Here is a 19,067-nt window from a genome sequence, read left to right as displayed (position 1 = left end):
TAAATCTGCCCTCTTGTCATTGTATTGATTATATATGTACAATGAAAGAATTTAAAGCATGACAAGCGTACAGTAGGGGGTGGGATGAATGATAGGTTTGTGATAAAATGCTATCTGCATGCTATTTGTGGTGACCCTTAATAATGTCTAATCACAGGGGAGTACTAATGGAGAGTTCAGGTTTACATAACACTGCATAAAAAACTGAAAATTGAGATTATTGATTTAAACTGTATCCATACACCCAGGTATTATGACTTTTTTCCTGTTTTTCTGATTGAAATAATTAATTATCAGCATTTAGTTTAGAAAAGTATTGTAGTATTTGTCTTTCAGAAAAATCGTGTATTTTTGACTGTTTTTCTTATCTTCTTTTCAAGTGGCAGATACTGTCCTCTGCAGGAGTGTATGTGTGTGTGTGTGTGTGTGTGTGTGTGTGTGTGTGTGTGTGATGATATTTGATGCAGGAGAAGTTGTAACAGCTTTGATGTGCAGCAGACATCTTTGCACGCATTCATTTTCACACAGCCCTGAAGAAATTTTTTCCAAAATGTCAGGCCATTCAGAAGAAAACAACAGCAACAACCACCAGCTATCGACTGACAAGCTGACAAGCGGCTATTAAACCCAGTTGAACTGTTGACGTGAAGTCGCAGCACCAAAAATAGTCAGACAGAGCGAGGTATTATCTAAATGCTGATGATGGAAACAAAAAAAGGTTTCCTGAGGGGAGGTGATATCTCAAAAGGGCACATTTGCCTACACTGTTTGTGTAATTAGGCATTGAGGTATTTCTTTTTATAAGTGGCACCAAACAGATGGACTTTAGCAGCTGCAGCGATCTATCAGCCATAATGCACAAAATACTGTTTCTAACAGGATCTGCAAAGTCTCAGAGAACAAGTGTGGGTTGGTTTCCATGGTGAGCAAAGCTAATCAGCCATTTCTCATCTTGCTGAGTGACACAAACTAAGCTCAGAATACCCTTGAAATACAGACTTGAAGCATTAACTCAAATAACCATCTATCTCTTTACCTTGACCCTACATGCGACCCGAAACCATTAAACACCTCCCATGTGAGTCAGGAATGAGATGATTACTTAATTTGCCATTTCAACATAAGACAGACGTCAGAATGACCAGCAAAGTGTAATTGCCCTTGTCTAGTGCTAGATTGTTGGTTCTCAGAAAGAAAAAGAGACAGTAGGCCTCCTTCATTTGCCACACAATGAAACTCATTCGCAGAATACATAGCGAGGTAATTGAGCGGTGAATTACTTTTGCATCAGCACCACTCAATGACACTGATTCTGATGTAGTAATACATTATCTCCCCCTTTGTGGTAATTTATCCCCAAAATGACATCCAACGGAAAATGAACATTCTCCTTCTTTTTCAGACCTGAAAAACAACACTTTTTCCCTCTATCTCTCGAACTGTGTGAGGGTCAGTCTTCAGAAAGTACGCTGTGACATTGTGCTTTTTCATTATGTGAAGTCACGTCTCTGAGTTTGACTTGTGAGTACTATCATTCCCTAAAGAGAAGAAATAAATGAGTTTCACATCAAGTAATGCAATCAGCCACGGTTAAACCTGGATCTCCAAAAATTTGATTATATCTGCTATAATTGAGTAGACACCTCTACCTAAGATTATACTGTGGACAAAAAAACACATTTAGACGTGTGATGATTGGAGATAGATGGAGAAACAGATGTCTAAATGGAAGACAGGCAGATAATTTAAATGAGAGAAAAAAACAGCATATGTACATCAGATGAGAAAAAGATACCAGTCAACAAGAAAAAAAGAGGACAATCTTTATTTAAATTTTTCAAACCTGTAATAAAGTGTGACAATCTCAATTCAAACCCAAAGAGGAAGTTTGGCAGAGAATGGTAGGCAACTACAAAGACCAGAAGGCAAGGCGAGGGCATGGTTTCCTTTAGTGCAGTTTCACAGTAATAATACAGATAACCTCTGTATATTAAAAACAACAGGTGTGCTTATGTTGAGGTGCCTAAGTTTATCAAGTTACAAGATTTACTGAGCTACAAAAGCACGATGAAATGAGCAACAATGAATAACAAATCCTGTAGCCATCATATTACTCAGCTACACTTTATAAAAGGGGTTACAGAATGGGGGTAAGGATTGAGAATTGCCTTTACACATTAATAGCATTAACAGCTCAAAACATTCAATAACATTTGCAAATATAAGATATCTATCTTAATTCAAGGTCCACTTAATAGCTTTGTAGTTTGCTCAGTTGTCATGGAGTTATAAAGGTCAAGAAAGTCAGGTTGTAGACCTAGAGTTAGGATTACTTTGACATACTACTGTTCCCAAGGTCAAGAATGAACTTAATGCTCATTCATTACCGTGTGTTAAAGTTCCCTTGAGAGAAAGCCTGTTATAGAAGCTTTCATTGCTCATTTCAAACCTATAATTGCTTTGCAGCTCTGTGTGTTAAATATAATCCATGAATGTTTCAGATGAATGTAAAACAGATGCAGAGCAAATAATCATCCAGTGTACCCCTCTAAAGGAATAGTTGACATTTTGGGAAGTACACTTATTTTTTTTCCACTTTCTTGCCGAGTTAGATGAGAAGATTGGCATCGATCCTCTCTCATGTCTGATTAGCTTAGCTTAGCATAAAGACTGGAAGCAGGGGGAAACAGCTAGCCTGGCTCTGCCCAAAAGGGGAAAAACTGCCTAACAGCACCTCTAAAGCTCACAAATAAACACGTTATATCTTGTTTGTTTAATCCATACAAAAACTGTGAGCGTTAGAGGATTGGAAAAAAAAAAGGTGAGAAGTAAGAATTTATTATTATTATTATTATTATTATTATCTTATTGTACATATCTGTATATATTTTAATAGCACATTTCTTCAGTTTATGTATGTTTTTTTTATTTCACACTTGCTTTGGCAATGTTAACTCTGTTTCCCATGCCAATAAAGCCCCTGAACTGACTAACGACAGTTGTTGGGAAATTAACTTTTGTTGCCATGGAAACACCACTGTAAATCAAATAACACCCTGAGTTTTTAAGTCTTAACTACATGTTTTTTAAAAACACTTTTACCATTATTTTTTCCTTCTTTAGTGGCAAATATTTAATTTCATAGATACTGAAGATATGTGATGTTTTCAGGTGCTTTAACATGCCAACATGAGAGGCACCACTGGGCCCCAAATCCAACAAGGTGCACTCTGCTGTGCATTTTTCATAAAAATGGTATTAAAGTGGGTGTAGCAGATTTTGCTCTTTTCATGAATTAGGCTGGCCACCCAAATCCAAGGAGAAGCCATAACCCCTACTTGATTTCAGCTTTCACATACTTTAGTCACAAGTGTATGAAAATAGGATAGAGATGGATTTATTTGCCTTGAGAAAACTGACAATAGTGGGTTATAACAAAAAAAGGGGTTAAACTACATGGTAGGAAGATGGTCCTAATATTTTGTACGCTCAGTGTACTTCTCAGTGCATCGGGATGTAAACTTTAACCTGCCTACTGAATTCAATATAGCAACCAGTGATGGAGGACAGATTGAAGTACGGAGACAGACAGAGCCGGTCTATCTGAGGAATATAAGATGTTAAAAGCCGCAGGAACTACTGATGCATGTTATGGGTGTCTGCTTTACAGGTACAACGCATCTATACTAGGTATTTTTAGCAGGTTGGATATGTTGGGTTGAAATGAGTTTGTTTTTTTTAAAAGTGCATTTGCTATATTACAGTAGACTGTACTGACTGATATCAACTCTCTTCATAAATGAACACTAACAGGTGGCTGGCATGAGAAATAAGTTGAACTGCTCGGCACTTTGCATCCCTAGAAGAAGAAAAAATATTTTCAGGCAATAACATAAAATAGAAAAAGCACAATTCATTTATGGCAGATTTTCCTTCTTGGGCACTTCCTTTGCTTTCTATTCTCATCAATCACTGTACATGATAAGCCTACACTTTGGGTTGGAAGAAGAGGTGAACAAAATGTCTGTGTATGTATGTTGTATTCAGTTTGAAGGCAAGATTGATCTACTAGCTACAACATCTACTATTCTAGGTTATCATAGCAAACTGGAATCAAAAAGAAAATATAGAAGAGATTGGAACAGAACAAAAAATATATATAATAAGGGGCTTTAAGTGGTTACAAAACAACAACCTAACAATGTCAGAGAAAGGGTCACACATCACATGGAATAAACCACTGGTTGGTTGAATCATAATAAATAAGTGGTATGTTTGGTTCACAACCATCGCTTTTTCTGTTGAAAATTATTATTATTATTATTATTATCATTATTATTATTAATAATAATAATAATAATAGAGTACCTGACCTTATACACTGACACACAGAACTCAAAGATGGGAGAACAGTCTGTGCTAGAGGGGCTTTGATGGGAAGTGATATGAAAGACAAAGAAGCTGAACAGTAACACATTGATATGTCTTTGAGTTTCATATCACTGCATTTGACTAGGCCTATCATCCTCTATCCGATGGGAGCCCCTGTGTTAATCGGTTTTCTTCTCTTCGGGATCCTTGTCTCCAGCATCATCTTCCTCGTTCTCGCCCTCTTCGGGGCCCTCCAGCTCAGCGGCGCCTTGCCGCCTCTCCTCCTCCTCCTCCTCCTCCTCCTCCTCCTCGTCAGTCAGGCCCTCCCTCTTGAGCGCATCGATGTCATCCAAACCGTCATCCGACTCAGCTGTGCAGATGCCATAGCACATCAGGCTAATTACACCCAGCGGTAGGCCGAACAGGAAGCAGCCCAGCAGTGGAGAGCTGCGAAACACTGACTGATGTAGGAAAGGAGACAACAAAAGATCAAAGGAAGAAAGAAAGGGGAAGTGGGAGGGAGGGAGAATATGGAGACAGAAGTAAAGTTTGAAAGTTTGAATTGTTTGTACTAATTTCATTAATTGCAAATTTGCTTGGTAGTAAGCACCACTAAAATGTATACACTGAAGAGATAAGGGCCAGAAGGCAGTTCCAGCACTTATAAGAGTAATTTAACATGGCTGAAGTTGTGCTCTATTGCACCTATAACCACAGCCAACAGTGATGTCACAGTGTATTGACACAGCCAGGGGTACGCTTCTGCATCACTGCATCTTCAGCTGGTATTACGTTTCTGTATAATGTTGAAGCCCAGGGCTTATACTACTGGTGTTTAATGGAGACTATGCTTGGTGGAACATGGTGCATATGCTTAAATAATTTTTTTTAATTTACATTACCACAAGCCTAGTCTGGTTACAGACCTCTAAATCACCATCCATATTTTTAAATTTTTTAGCAATTCAAATATATCTGGTGTCGTGCTCATTGACTGCAGTTTCACATGGTTTGAGAAACAATTGACCAATCCGAGCTTTGTAGGATTAAGAATGGGGACATCATCTTCCTACATAGCTAACTAGCTACTTAGCGACACCCATGAAAATTAGCATCAGAAAAACAGCCACAAAAACGGGGACAAGCGTGGATGAGGTCGCTGTACAGGTAGCTGTCAGTTAATTTAGAGAAACACAGGTAACTCTTAAATCTGAAAATTGCTTTAATCATGAAAAAATATTCAATTAACTGCTTATAGCAACCGTTAACGCAGCTTCTGTGTCAACTGAAAATGACGTGAGCAGGACGAATACGTCAAAACAAAGTAACACCCCCATCCCCACTCCCAAACAGAAATCGGCTAACATGGAAACGATGTCAGACTGAACGTACGAAGTGAAACAAGATGGCAATTCAGTCTGAGTAACAGGCTAACAGAAACTGGAGTAGGGGGTAGTATTCTAGCAAAGCAGTACTGGTTAGGGTGTGGGCATCTAGGCAAAATTTAATAATATGTAGTCTGCCATGTGCACTGATCATGATGTGGTACTGTGGAGGATGCATGCATAAATGTAGAGAAAGTGGGAAGAACCAGGGTTCAATAGGGGCCAGAAGCCCATTTTTGCCCCAGGCCCCCAAATAGGTTAATCCAACCCTGACCATATTTCTTGAATTCAAACATGAAACTACAAACACACTAACAATTTATCTTTCTTTCATTTCTCTCAGTGCTTCTTCAATATAGTATGGCACAGATGTGGAGTGAGTGCCTGGCTGTAGACAAAAAGTGTTACATCTCTCTCAACAGCCAGTGTTTACAATAGTAAAGAGCCTCCCAGCTATTAGGTAGAGTGGATTCAAGATCCTATTTGCAGGGCAGATCCAAAAATATTTGTGGGAAAATCACTGACAGGCTTTTATGTTTTTAGCTGCGATGCTGCATTTTTATTCATTCATTTATTCATTCATTTGCATTAAGCTATTAAGCTCTGCAAGTGTGTTTAGAAGGCAGGTCACAAATAATTTGCAGAAACTCAGGCAGGCTTTAATATTTTAGTATTAATTAAATTTCTGTCATGTAATTTTAGGATGTCTGTATTACGTTATACTGTTTGTATTGTATCTTGTCTCGTCTATCTTGTTTGTTTTGGTTTTGTTTGACACTGATGACCACATTGGAGAGTTGTACCCTTTTATCTATAATCCTTTGGATCTCTTGTACTTTTACATTGTACAGTTTGAACTCAAATAAATAAAGAAATCTCAAACACAAGCAAAGGTCCACCTTTATACACTAGTCTGTCTGAACATATTTTCTGCACACGCACACTCTTTTTCTGTCTCCCTCGCCTATAATAGGCTCACCTCCCATGACCACAAACTCAAACGCATACTGTACCTACATGTGTGCAAAGGTTGCATGCACACAAAGTGAATTACAACAAAAAATTTTCTTACAATGCTTCAGCTAAACTTTTCTAGACTTCCTTTTTTTGTTTCTCTATATTTACTGATGGTAGATTGTAGATTCAACATAATTTGGTGACAACTCATAGAGGCCACTTAGCACATTGTGGGTAAATGGAAGACTCTAAGGATCCCTAAGGATCAGTTACGTAAGGGATAATGTACAGCGAGCTGGTCAACTCTGATGCGAAGCGGAGGGGTCTAGAATCACCCTGTACATTCCTTTACCTTTGCTCGTTGTACATTATCCCACTTATTACACGGATAATTACTAAAGAAATCAATAATTTGACAGGAAATATTGATTTTATTGATTTAAAAATTATTTTAAAACGTTTTCAGATCTGCATCCATAGCAATGCTCTGTTATTCATAGCAGCAGTCTGCTCTTCAGAAACAGACCGTAGAATGTCTTAATTGACCAATCAAAATCGAGTATTGAACAAAGCCATGTAATAAAGTAGATGAAAATACAGTAAATGCACAAAGCCAACAACTTGTGCGGGAGTTGATCTGCTCCCTGGTCGTGATTACAGAACATCTCATTAACATCCATGTTCTGAACCTGCATATAAAATTGAACTTTTGTACTACTACACTCCTGCAAAACACGATCCCTCATCTCCTGCGCGCACAACAATGCCCGAGTCACTGAGGAACAACTTTCCAAGTTTTTCTTTAAATGATCTCAGTGACAAATGAGTCATTTGGCCTTAATATGGGAGGATACATCAGAGACAATGTACCTAGAAGGGAGTATTCGATCACAACTTCTGTCAGCCACTGAGCAGAGAAGAAGAGAAATATTCACATCCCCTCCAGTCATTGCCACTGCAAGAGAGATGGTAATTGCCGGTGCTGTGTGATGTTAGATGAGGTAGAGATGGGTATGCTATGCTAACACAGCTGGCTATGAGTCATTGGGCCTGATGTGGCTGCTTCCTCACGCTCCTGTCAGACGTACATTTAGATAGGCTCTCCGGGGGCAAGGTGATGGCTGCTGCCTATCTGCTTTGTATCATATAACCTCACTGTGAGCAAGAACAGCCATGGTGATGCTTGCATCTCGCTAAATTTAGGGAAGCAAGAAGAGAACGGCCTTTCCTTTCTCTTACAGGTGTAAGACAAGCCCTTCACACGTGGATTCGTACTTTTAGCTAATGAGAGACAAATACAAATCCTACACATTTTGCTCCTACACAGCCCAAAGAAATGTTTGGGAAATATTGTTTCTGAATTAAAACCTTTTCTGACAGGTCTTATTCTCCCTAACTGTCAAACCAAACAGCTAAAAATATTTATTCGTACCAGAATTGACTATACCTTCTATTTCAACTTTTTCCTGAATAAAATCTATAATTTTACTTTAGGAGTTCTCTACATCCTTTTGAGGACATTGTTATAGGCAGTGTTAAGCTTTCCCCATGTTTACAGTACAACTGTGCCAACTGAGGAGCATTACAACACAGCTGTATTTACATTCCTATCACACCCTTGGTAGAATAAACACCAGTTCTCCCAAAAGAACCAGCTACTTAGAGTAAAAGTGGGAGGAGAAGCGAGTTCAGCCTCTTGACCCTCTCTCCTCCCTCATCATTCCACCTCCTCCTGCTCTGTTGCCTGTTTCTCTTTCCCCATACTGTGTTTACTGCCTGCATTGCATATTCTCAGTTGTACGCCCTGTGTTGTCCTCTGAATGTTGTTTTTAATCCAACCGGGAGCAGGGCACTATGGCATTTGTTTTACAGTGTTACTGAACTTGGCGCAGGTTGCATAGATGCAGTATTGTAGTTAAACTGGCAAACACAGTCAAGGTGAGGCATGGTGTGAAGCACATCAACAAGTACAAGGTGTTCAGTAGCATCATAATAATGAATGGCTTAATTGTAGAGGTAAAGAAAGACCAGGTATGTAATCTGCAGTTCCCCTTGGGTCTATGGAGCGTTTAGTGTCTTTCAGCTCAGTTTACAGGCCACAATTTTACTGTTCTGGTTCGCTATCACTGCTCTCATCAACAAGCTAAACCCACTGTACGCTACCTTTCCAGCACCAAACTGCAAACAGACAAAGTTAGCAACTAGCTGGTGAACATAGTGGAGCATGAAACAGAGCTAAAGGAGTGTGAATTTTGAACTTGCATTTAACTAAAGCTACAGTAGCATGTCTACTAAACACCCTCATAAACTAAAACTAAATATATCTGAAATGTGTGGGGTTTTTAGAGCTTTATTTTTTCTATTTTGCAATTATTTATTGCTAAGTGGTTTAAATTCAACCTGATGTGCATATCATTTAACCACTAGTGCAGACTAATTTACCTAAAGTAAAAATATTTTTGATATTAATATGACACAACACGTTTTGAGCATTTTGAACAACAATATTGTGCTTAATTCAATCTAGACAGTTAAGAGATTATTTCCTCTCACCAACTTACCATAATGGTGGATCTGGCATCAAAGGCCACACGCTTGATCCTCTGAATGACGCCATCACCTCCATACGCCTACAGGGAGACAGATCATTTAATGGAGACAGAGGCGCTACTGTGTCTAGTCAATCCCTGATTTATGCTCACCACTTATGTACTACATATGCAGGGTTTCATCCATACGTCCGTTAATAATAACAAAACAATTATCAATATGGTCGATAAAAACTTCTCAAACTACTCACACAGTACGCACACAGAATGATCTAAGTCTCAGGTATCCAGTCATATGGTACATCCCAGACATTTAAAATATTGTTTAATTAACTGCTTCTCTCCACAAAATTATCTGATGTGCCCAACTCTAGTTTGTTCACTGCCCAGCAGTTCTACTCTGTCAGAGCTCATTAATTGGCAACGGCACCTGGGCAGCCAATGAGTGATCTGTCCCGGTGCTAATTCATCAGGATGACCAATTAGTGAGCTATGACTAAGCAGGACTTCTGTGAACCAGAGGTCTAAGGACAGAAGGTGTTGTATGCTACACACATTGTAAAGCCCCTTGAGGCAAATTGTGATTTGTTATATTGGGCTATATCAATAACATCGACTTGACTTATATGAGCTGAAGGTGGGCATGGGATGATTTTTGTGGAAGCAGCTGTTGCACAGACTTATGCTTATGCTGTGTGAGGACTGCATAAGTAGTTTGAGAAGTTTTTACAAACATTTTTAAAGCATGTTGTTGAAGTTGTTATTTCTTAATTGCAAAGGAGCAAAGGATAGAGGACTTAAAAAATGAAGCCAGCCTATGTACCACGAGAGCAGTAAGTGGGGATATACTTTAAAAAATGTATCTATTCCCTAAAAACCTGCTGGAGAGATGCCACAGTCTGTCAGCTCTGTCCTCCTCTGGCTGGTTCATGCTTCATGCGAGGCTAAACATGCTGTCTGGGTACCTTAATGTTCATGCTTTTCATGCTTCTTACGAAAAACACTCAAAAATTTTAGTCATGCGTGGAAGAAAAATTCCGCTCTCCGCACTCCCAGAGAAAGAAAAAAAAGAACACCCTTGAAATCTAACAGTACCCATTGCTACTTTTTTGCACCATCTGAATTATTTTTAATTAAATTGCATTTAAATCATATTATTCTGTGTATTTCTACACAAGCACAAACCAGCCTTGAGACACCTCATGGCAGACATTACCAACATGACATGAAGAGGCTGAAACTGCCCAGGCTTTGCCACAAACTGGACTGCAGAAACATGGAGGTTTCTGTTTCTGTTTATTTGGCGGGAGGTGATTTGTTATGCCAAGCAAAAAATAGCCACGACCTTTCTTGGAAAAAAGGACAGGACCTCTGGCTGTTTGGCTTATGGTTTCATACATCTGGTGACTTTAGTGTAGTGCAGGGAAAGTGATGACATTTCTTTTCCAGATTAGTGTATACACTACAATACAGAGTCGTGTAGTAATTTCAGTGTTTGATTTAGAAGGCGGAATTATTGTAGATAATCTGTTCACAAAGGACAGCAATATGAAATCTAAACATGCAAAAGGAGATTGCAAAAATACCTCATCTGGTGAAAATATTTTCCAGGGAGGACTTAAAATGCTAGACAACATGCTTGATTAATGAAGACTACTGGTGTGATTACAATGGTACAACACAAGGGAAAGGGCTACACTGAGCTGAATGCATAAACAGAAAGCAGTAGAGGAGAGAGGGAACAGGAAGATTTGGACCTGTGCAGAACCGTTCAAAACACTGTTGATGAATTGGACCAGCTGCTCCATGGACTCAATCGGCTCACTGGGCAGGAAGTACTGCTCGTTGGATGTGTTGAGGATGATAACAGAGGGCACTGTCACCTCGCTGAGAAAAACAGGAAACAGCTTTTAATCTTCTTAACCTCAGCACCTTGGATTGCCATTATCAAAGTGCATCATTAGATGGGAACAAATTGTGGTTTCGCAAAGAACAAATTGTAACAGAGAATACAATAATGAGATAAACAACCTCTTTGTACTCAGAGCAACCTAACTTTTCCCATAGGTATTCTTTCAAAGAGAGTATTTTCCATCTGAGGCAAAAGGCGATGCACACTGGCCTATTTCAGAGTGGCATTTCTTCTTCTTTTTACATCTTTTATGCAAACAGTGTGCAACTCAGGGGCTTTACGGGTCTGTGCCGGTCACTGTTAAAGAGACCTTTACAAATTACAGCTGACAAGTGAATCGCAGGGAGTCCAGAAGAAAAGCAACTCTGCATCCATGCTGAGACATATACAAAACATAAACAAAGAAGCTCAGTAGTGTCCAGCCCAGTAATCTTGTCTCTTTTCAGCAGAAAACACAGAAACAGACATATACTCTGTACACTCTGGAGCTCACTTATTTCGACAAATCAGCAGAGGAATTACAAAGCTCAGTGAGATAACGAACAAGGTCATATAAACAAGCAATCCCTCTTTCACACGTCTTGCACAACACCAAACCCTAGCTTTGATAAGGTATCCTAGTGCTTAGATACACACACATATACACACACAGACACACAAATAGTCCATCACAGCACTGCCACCTCACATCCCTGCGGTGTTACTCAACCCGGCAGCAAATTTCACACACACGCACACGAATCCATCACTGTCCCAATCCAACACCCAGCTGAGATCAGGAGTGCAAACACACGCCCGTGCAGTAGAGTCATCAACTTCCTCACTACTCTGCCCAGCTGAGATCTGCAATCACATGTATACACACACACACACAAACACACACACATTATGAATGCATTTTCCATCTGACATCCTGCAGATCTCCAACAGATGGCACCCATTTAAAATAAATATGGATTAGTCTATTCACCTCTGTGAGTGGAGACTACTGGGGGTTTGCCGGCCATAATGGAGGGTCATATACTGTACTATATACAATTAGAACTGGCAGAAAGCACACATTTAAGTCATTTCCTTTCCACTGCCAAAAACGGCTGCCATATAATTAGGGCTAATTATTATTTTTCTTTTCTTTTTAAAACATACAGGAATTGTATCCATGTTTATTTCGATTATTAAAGGAACAGTTTGACATTTTATTAAATACACTTGCATGCTTTCTTGGCTATTGTTAGATGAGAAATTCGACACCACTCTCATATCTGTGCATTAAATATGGAGTTAAAACCAGAAGGGTTAGCATTAGCATAAAATTTTCACATGGATTTTTAAAAAAAATTAAGAAATATTTCAACATTTTGGGAAATATGCTTATTTGCTTTCTTGCCAAGAGTTAGATGAGAAGATTGATACCACTCTTCTGACTGTGCGTTGACTATGAAGCTAAAGCTGGAAGGCTGTTAGCCTATGTTAGTATAAAGACTGGAAGCAAGGGGGAAACAGCTAGCCTGGCTCCCTCTGAAGTTAAAAATATGCCGACCAGCACATCCAAACCTCACTAAATAACTTGTTTCATCTCCATTATTGACACAAACAAAAGAATGACAATCTGTGGTTTTAGGGGACGTTACATGGTGAAACAATGTCTTGGTGAACATGCTATGCTAAGCTGCTGTAAGCTAACTACGTGGCTTTAGCTTCATACTTAACGCAGAGACATGCGAGTGGTATCGATCTTCTCATCAAACTCTTAGCAAGAAAACAAACTGTTGGAGCTATTCTAGTCCATCAATAAAAATTGATTTAAAAAAAAACGAAAATCAAAAGATTTATGTGAAAACTGGATTTTAAAAATAACATGCATTGCAAACAATCTGTAGTTTACCCATTTGGGTTTTATCAGCAGTTCATTAGTTATTTTTCCCCAAGTTTTATTTTCACTTTCTGTTACCAGAGGCATTTTCAGAGCTTTAATTATTGCAAGAGAACTTAATTAAAAACCTAACAGTAAACTGTGATAATGATTATCATATTGTGTCCAGGAAGCATTTTGAAAGCATGGGGACATAAAACCTGGATGTTTAAACCGATCTGCCCCTTTTAAAAAAACTCTGGTATTTCTTGATAAAAATTGAAAAACAATAGAATCGTGGAAGTTAATGGAAATCAACTTTATTTGTGTGTGAGCTGGGACTTGTCAGCTGTGGAAACAGTATTTAAGTTATACTGAATACCATTTCCACAATACATTTCCACAATAGCAATCTTTAGCATACAAATCAAATGACCACTGGTTTGTGTGGTAATAATGATCTGTCTAGTCATTCACCTTCTGTGATTGCAAGTCTTCCCTTCACACACAGACTTTTCAGTCACCTCACATCTCTAAGTTTTTCACAGCCCACAATGCATTCCATATAAGGGGTTAGCGATAATCCTACATTTAAACAGAGGCAGAGACAGCCTCAGGCTTATTGTGGTGCTCATGTTGTATGTGTGTAATCACGAGTGTGTCTATGTGCCTCTGGTAAAAGCAGGGGCAGCCTTACGCCAGACAGACCGCTGCCAGAACACAGTAATCGCTGTGATGACAGAAAGAGGGATAAAAAGCCATCAGATTTATTTCCATGGCTCTCCTAAGGGAGAGAATTAGTGGACATTGACAGGCCAGGATTTCATTCCTCAAAGGAGGGCAATTAATCCTTTGCTACAGCGGCCAAATTCAGTCGTGTTAAACTCAGCGAAATACATTTTGTATGTACTCATACAAAATTAGGAAGGCTAATCACCTCTTTTATCCTTAAATATAAACACCGCCTGTCTAATTTCAGCTGTTCACCAAGAGTTTGTTGGTTGAATGTAGTCATATTTCAAATACGACTTCTACTGTACTGACTGACACACTTTTAATTACACAGGACTTAGGAGACCAAGTCTGCTATAATCTCCCTCATACAAACAATAACATGCTCAAATGAAAATAACATCCTGTAGTGGTCTATTAAGCCTGCAGATTCTCACACAAACACACACAACACTGTACAAAGACACATAATTAGATACTGTACGTTTACATACACAAAACAGACATGCCAACTGCTACAGCCCTGCTGGCCTGTAACATTAGCGGGGTTCTGTCTAATTAAAAGTGTGGGATGTCAGTTGCAGGGCCTCTCTGAGCAAGACACACCAACAGTTGGCCTCAGCCTGGGCGCAAAGCTACTACAGCGGGGCTCTCTGCATCATTAGCCCTGCTCTTTGACAAGCTATTAAAACACATGACCGCAATAGATTTAATCCATGCATAGCCTTATTCGTAAATTCCTCATATATTCCTCTTACTATCCTGTCCTTGCACAAGCAGATTTGCAGGAGCTTGTGCGTGTGATGGTGGGGGGTTAAAAGTGCCAAGAGCACTAAAAAAGAAATGACAGTCCATCTGTGTAATTGACTTCTCCACAAGAAAGCATCTTTAATGGAAGAGGCTGGCATTACAAGTCAGCCCAGACCTGCTAAAGCAGTTGACAGCAGGTAATATGAGGTAGAGAAAGAGGAGGATGACATGAGAAGAGAGGTAAGGCTGGACGTGAGACACTCACCCCATAATGAGGCTGTTAATGTAGTCATTCCCATCCATGTGGCCAAACTGGAAGTCTCTGGGGATGCAAGACAAAGACAAACAGTGCATCATAGCAACAACATACAATACAGTAAAATTAGTGTTTTTTCCTGTCTCAGAGGACAGCATAAAACTAAGATGCCAACTCCTGTACCACAGCACACAAATATGAAACCACATTGAATGGAATCATATGTTCTTGTTATGGAAAACTAGGATCACTTTTGTCACTGCAAAAAAAACTAAATATCCCCAAAGCTCTGTCGTATGTCATCTCCTGTTTTTCCTCATCTTTCCCACCGCAGAAAAGAGTTCGGTGATTTATCTAAATGATAAGGCAGGAGGAGGAATTCATTTTGTATCTCATTGTGCTGCACTATGTCTGAGCAGTGTATTGTGGGTAGACTAGGGAGGGGGGTTACATAAGTCCAGGGAAGCCAGTGACTTCCACTGAATGACTGATTATGGGGGCCTCTACATATATATTATATTCATACTGAATCAAAGCTACATCTAGCACGTTTGTCCCCTGGGTGCTACACAATACTGCCTGCGCTAATATTAATGACATGATTATGAAGAGACTGAACTTTATTATAAATCCAGTGGATGCAATATAAAATCAGTCTATGTTAGTGATAATCTAGCTGACAATAGTGGGCTAGACTGGGAATAAAGCTCATCAAAAAGTCAGTTTTCAACTTTTGCTCTGAAAGCTGCAGCACTGTGACTTATGGATCAGACAGTGTCTGCACATGTCCAAGACTGACTTACTTTACTATTAATGCTTTCCCTATTCAATAACTTAAATATTTACAGATCTGCTTCCCGTGTATGTCCATCTTCCCACTCACACTGACACTTCTTGGCCAGACCGCTGAGTAGATCGGCCAAGAGGAGCGAGTAACCAACTGAGACACTTACATGTGTGAGAGGAGGCATGGAGCAAATTGAGGGCAAGAATGTGATTCTGGTAAATACTTTCAGATTTTTCAAGAGTTGAAGATTTTGGCTTGCTACTTAAAAATTCCATGTATTAGCTATTCATTTAACGAAATTTTTCTAACTGGAGGTAGGTATTTGTTGACATTAACGATCATGTCAAGTGGTTCTCATGAAGAAGTAGAGTGCTTTCTGAAGAAAAGATTTCAACACAATTTATATTCTGGGTAGGGGGAATGGCTTCATAGCCATTGCCAAATTATATAATGTGGTTTATAATAAGCAAGAATATTCCACAGGAAAATCATGTCACCCTTGTCACCAGCAGGCTTTAAGCTGTCAGAGATCAACTTTATAACAGAAGGTGTCTCTGCGGACAGGAATTTATTATTGATCAACAAATGATCATATAAAAACATATTTGGAAATATAATAAATACCCACATGCAATATTAACAATCACCAAACTTAAAGCAACCCTCTGTAATATTTTTATGTGATTTAATCATATTTCAAATTATTCAGATGGCATAGGTTTTTGTTAAAAAATGAGCCTATACGGGGATAGGGTACTGGCTTGCATTGCTATGTCTGCTTTAATACTACCACTGGAGGGGAGCGCCAAAGTTGATGTGGCGAATGTGTTAGCAAACAGTTTATAACATTAACATTAATTTAGTTCTGTTTTAGTTTTCACCCATCCAAATAGCTGGCTCTTTAGCTGCGCTCCATTATGTTCACCAGCTAGTCGCTAACTATGTCTGCCGTTTGGTGCTGGGCAGGGAGCATACAGAGGGCTTATAAGAGCTTTTTTGCTGAGAACAGCTGCCTGCTGTGTCTGGAAACGGAGGAAGGGACTGAATTAAAACAGTAAAGTTGCAGACCATACAACCAAAACAACAAGCTGAAAGACACTATGAAGCACCACAGAGCTGAGGGGAATAGCAGAATCAAGTGATAGTTCTCTGTGGGTTCACATTATATATTTAATCAATTGTAAACATAAAAATATTGATTAGTGCAGCTTTATGATGTGCAGCTTTAAGATACGGCTGTGGCTTAGAGGTGGAGTGGGTCACATTAGTTTCTTTCTGATGGCACCTTGCTTGACAGTCTCTGCCATCAGTGTATGAATGGGTGAATGTTGACATGCAGTGTATGCATGCAGCGCTTTGAGTGGTCGGAAGACTAGAAAGGTGCTATATAAATGCAGTCCATTTACCATTTACCAAAAAATGGTTAAAATGTTACTGATTAGATGTTGAGCAACATTTGTAAGTACCACCTGAAACCCGGAGGGTCCAGAAACATTTATGGGCATAAAGTCACAGGTCAAAGGTTTCCGTTTCTTAAGAAGCTCTTTGTGACAAGGCTTCTTGTCTAGTCTTGTTGCACCAACTTCTGTGTAGCAACTGGCACATAAAAGCCAAGACAACAATGACTGGTGCAGAATTTCAACCCAAAGCACACCCAATAACTGACAAAATCAGATTTTCCCACAAGTGCAATTTGCGCACATGTAGGCACATGCCTCAGACACACAGACTAGTTCCCTCTCGAATCTGAGATCTGCATTGTTCTGTCAAAATGCTACAAATGGTGATTGAGCGGAATACCACGACATTTATTACTGCATCAAACGGCATCAGCTCATTCAAATGTCAGTCATCACCTATGATCCGTTGACTCTGTGCACTGGCTCTACCCACCACCGGGGGCGACACACAAGCCTGCAACTTGTAATTACAAGTACTGTTCTGGTGTGTCACACTACAGGCAGCTCTGCTCTCAGTGGGGATGTCAAACTCAGAAGTCTTAAAAAAAACCCAGCACTAAATAGTGCGGCACATAGTAGTCTAATTGATGATAGGGATCTGTGTAATTCAATCATTCCTAATGGGAATGCCTGCAGAGGGAGAAACACTTTGATCATGGCGGTTTGAAATACACCTCTTCATTCAAAAGCAGAAATCTATCTGATGAAGCAACATCGTCAATGATGGGGCACAGTAAGGTACTTGAGCACAACTTAATGATGAAAATGTGATACATTTTTTATTAATCCCTTTGAGGAAATCCTCTCATCGCCTGCCGCTCTACTGGGAGTGATCAGAGATAAGGGTCAGCTGCAGAACAGCGACCTTAGAGGATTTGAATTCAAGCCACTTCAGCAAAGCACACGTTTGTTTTAACCTGGGTCCTTCAGCTGAAGGATGACCTACCTACTAACATCCTGCTGCACACATACAAGTGTTTTACATGTGTGCGCATTTGGGTGTCTGTGGTCTTGCATCATCTCTGTTTTCCACCATCTTTACTTCCAACTTTTACTGCCACTAACAGCAAAAATAACAATACCATTATAAAATTATACATTTTGAGTGCATTTCTTTTTTGTATTTAGTGCCTTGTTAAATTGGTTCCTCTCCAGTAAAAGAACAGGTCGAACAAGGCAGTACAGTACATCTTCAGTTGTTATTGCACAACTGGAGCTGGAAAAAACAGAAAATTATGCATTAATACAAACCGAGCTGAGTTTTTGACTGACAGCTGAAAAGAACACCTATATTTGGAAGCTGACATTTTGCATAATTACCTTTCTACTGAACCTCAACGAAAACAGACATGCCCTAACAAAGGCATAAACTTGCTTCTGAATAGACAGGCAGCGTTCCCCAGTGAGTGTACCATCCTAGAATAAATGTATAAATTGGATGTTCATTGTTCACCTCATCGAGTATCCGTGCCTTACCTGTTAAAATGTTCTCTGTATTCCTTTGCCACCCTCTGAATCAGGGTCTTTAATCTAAAAGCAAATGAGAAGAGAGTGAAATGCCACATGAGTCGGAGTCTAACCTTTTTTTAGCCGATCCCTGCAATTTGAGGGAAGATCCAAACAACAACAGCAAGTCTTATCTCTATTTGAAAGCTGTGCACTTAAGCACAACTACTGTAGTAACCGTGGGAGTGTACGGGAGTCATTTACATACACCCATGCGTTTTAATTTTAGTGTTCTTTGTACCTGCCACTCTCCTCTGTGGGGCCCTTCTCATCGATGACTGCAATCGCCACCAATTTGCCTGAGATGGCAGACAGGGATTACAAATCACAATCACGCACACAAAAAGAGGGGGAGAAGACAATGGCAGGAAGATAAGAGGCTCTGGAGGAGACGAATCACCTCTCAACAGGGGAAAAGAAAGACAGAGGCACCGAGTGTGCTTTATTCATTCATCACTCAAACATTAAGCTAGCTTAGGCTTTCTACTTGGTTTAACAGGAAACAAGTGGTCACTTTCTGGTCGAGGAGCTATTTCGGTGCCATTCAAAA

The 19,067-nt window shown here is 39.6% G+C and overlaps 1 protein-coding gene across 1 annotated transcript in view; it reads right to left on the bottom strand.

The window, feature by feature from the left end:
* Positions 1 to 1,809: 1,809 nt before the first annotated feature.
* Positions 1,810 to 19,067, bottom strand: part of LOC122866589 (protein disulfide-isomerase TMX3-like) — a 32,097-nt gene continuing 14,839 nt past the window's right edge. Inside the window, exons 11-16 of the mRNA XM_044176427.1 lie at positions 18,759 to 18,816; positions 18,488 to 18,541; positions 14,774 to 14,830; positions 11,020 to 11,149; positions 9,275 to 9,343; positions 1,810 to 4,832 (exon numbers count right to left, since the gene is read on the bottom strand). Of these exons, the coding sequence (XP_044032362.1) occupies positions 4,551 to 4,832; positions 9,275 to 9,343; positions 11,020 to 11,149; positions 14,774 to 14,830; positions 18,488 to 18,541; positions 18,759 to 18,816 (650 nt within the window). The 3' untranslated portion in view covers positions 1,810 to 4,550. The remainder of the gene's footprint in view (positions 4,833 to 9,274; positions 9,344 to 11,019; positions 11,150 to 14,773; positions 14,831 to 18,487; positions 18,542 to 18,758; positions 18,817 to 19,067) is intronic.

The sequence above is a fragment of the Siniperca chuatsi genome, linkage group LG19 (assembly GCF_020085105.1).
Source record: "Siniperca chuatsi isolate FFG_IHB_CAS linkage group LG19, ASM2008510v1, whole genome shotgun sequence".
NCBI lineage: Eukaryota > Metazoa > Chordata > Actinopteri > Centrarchiformes > Sinipercidae > Siniperca > Siniperca chuatsi.
This window is presented reverse-complemented; position numbering and strand designations above follow the sequence as displayed.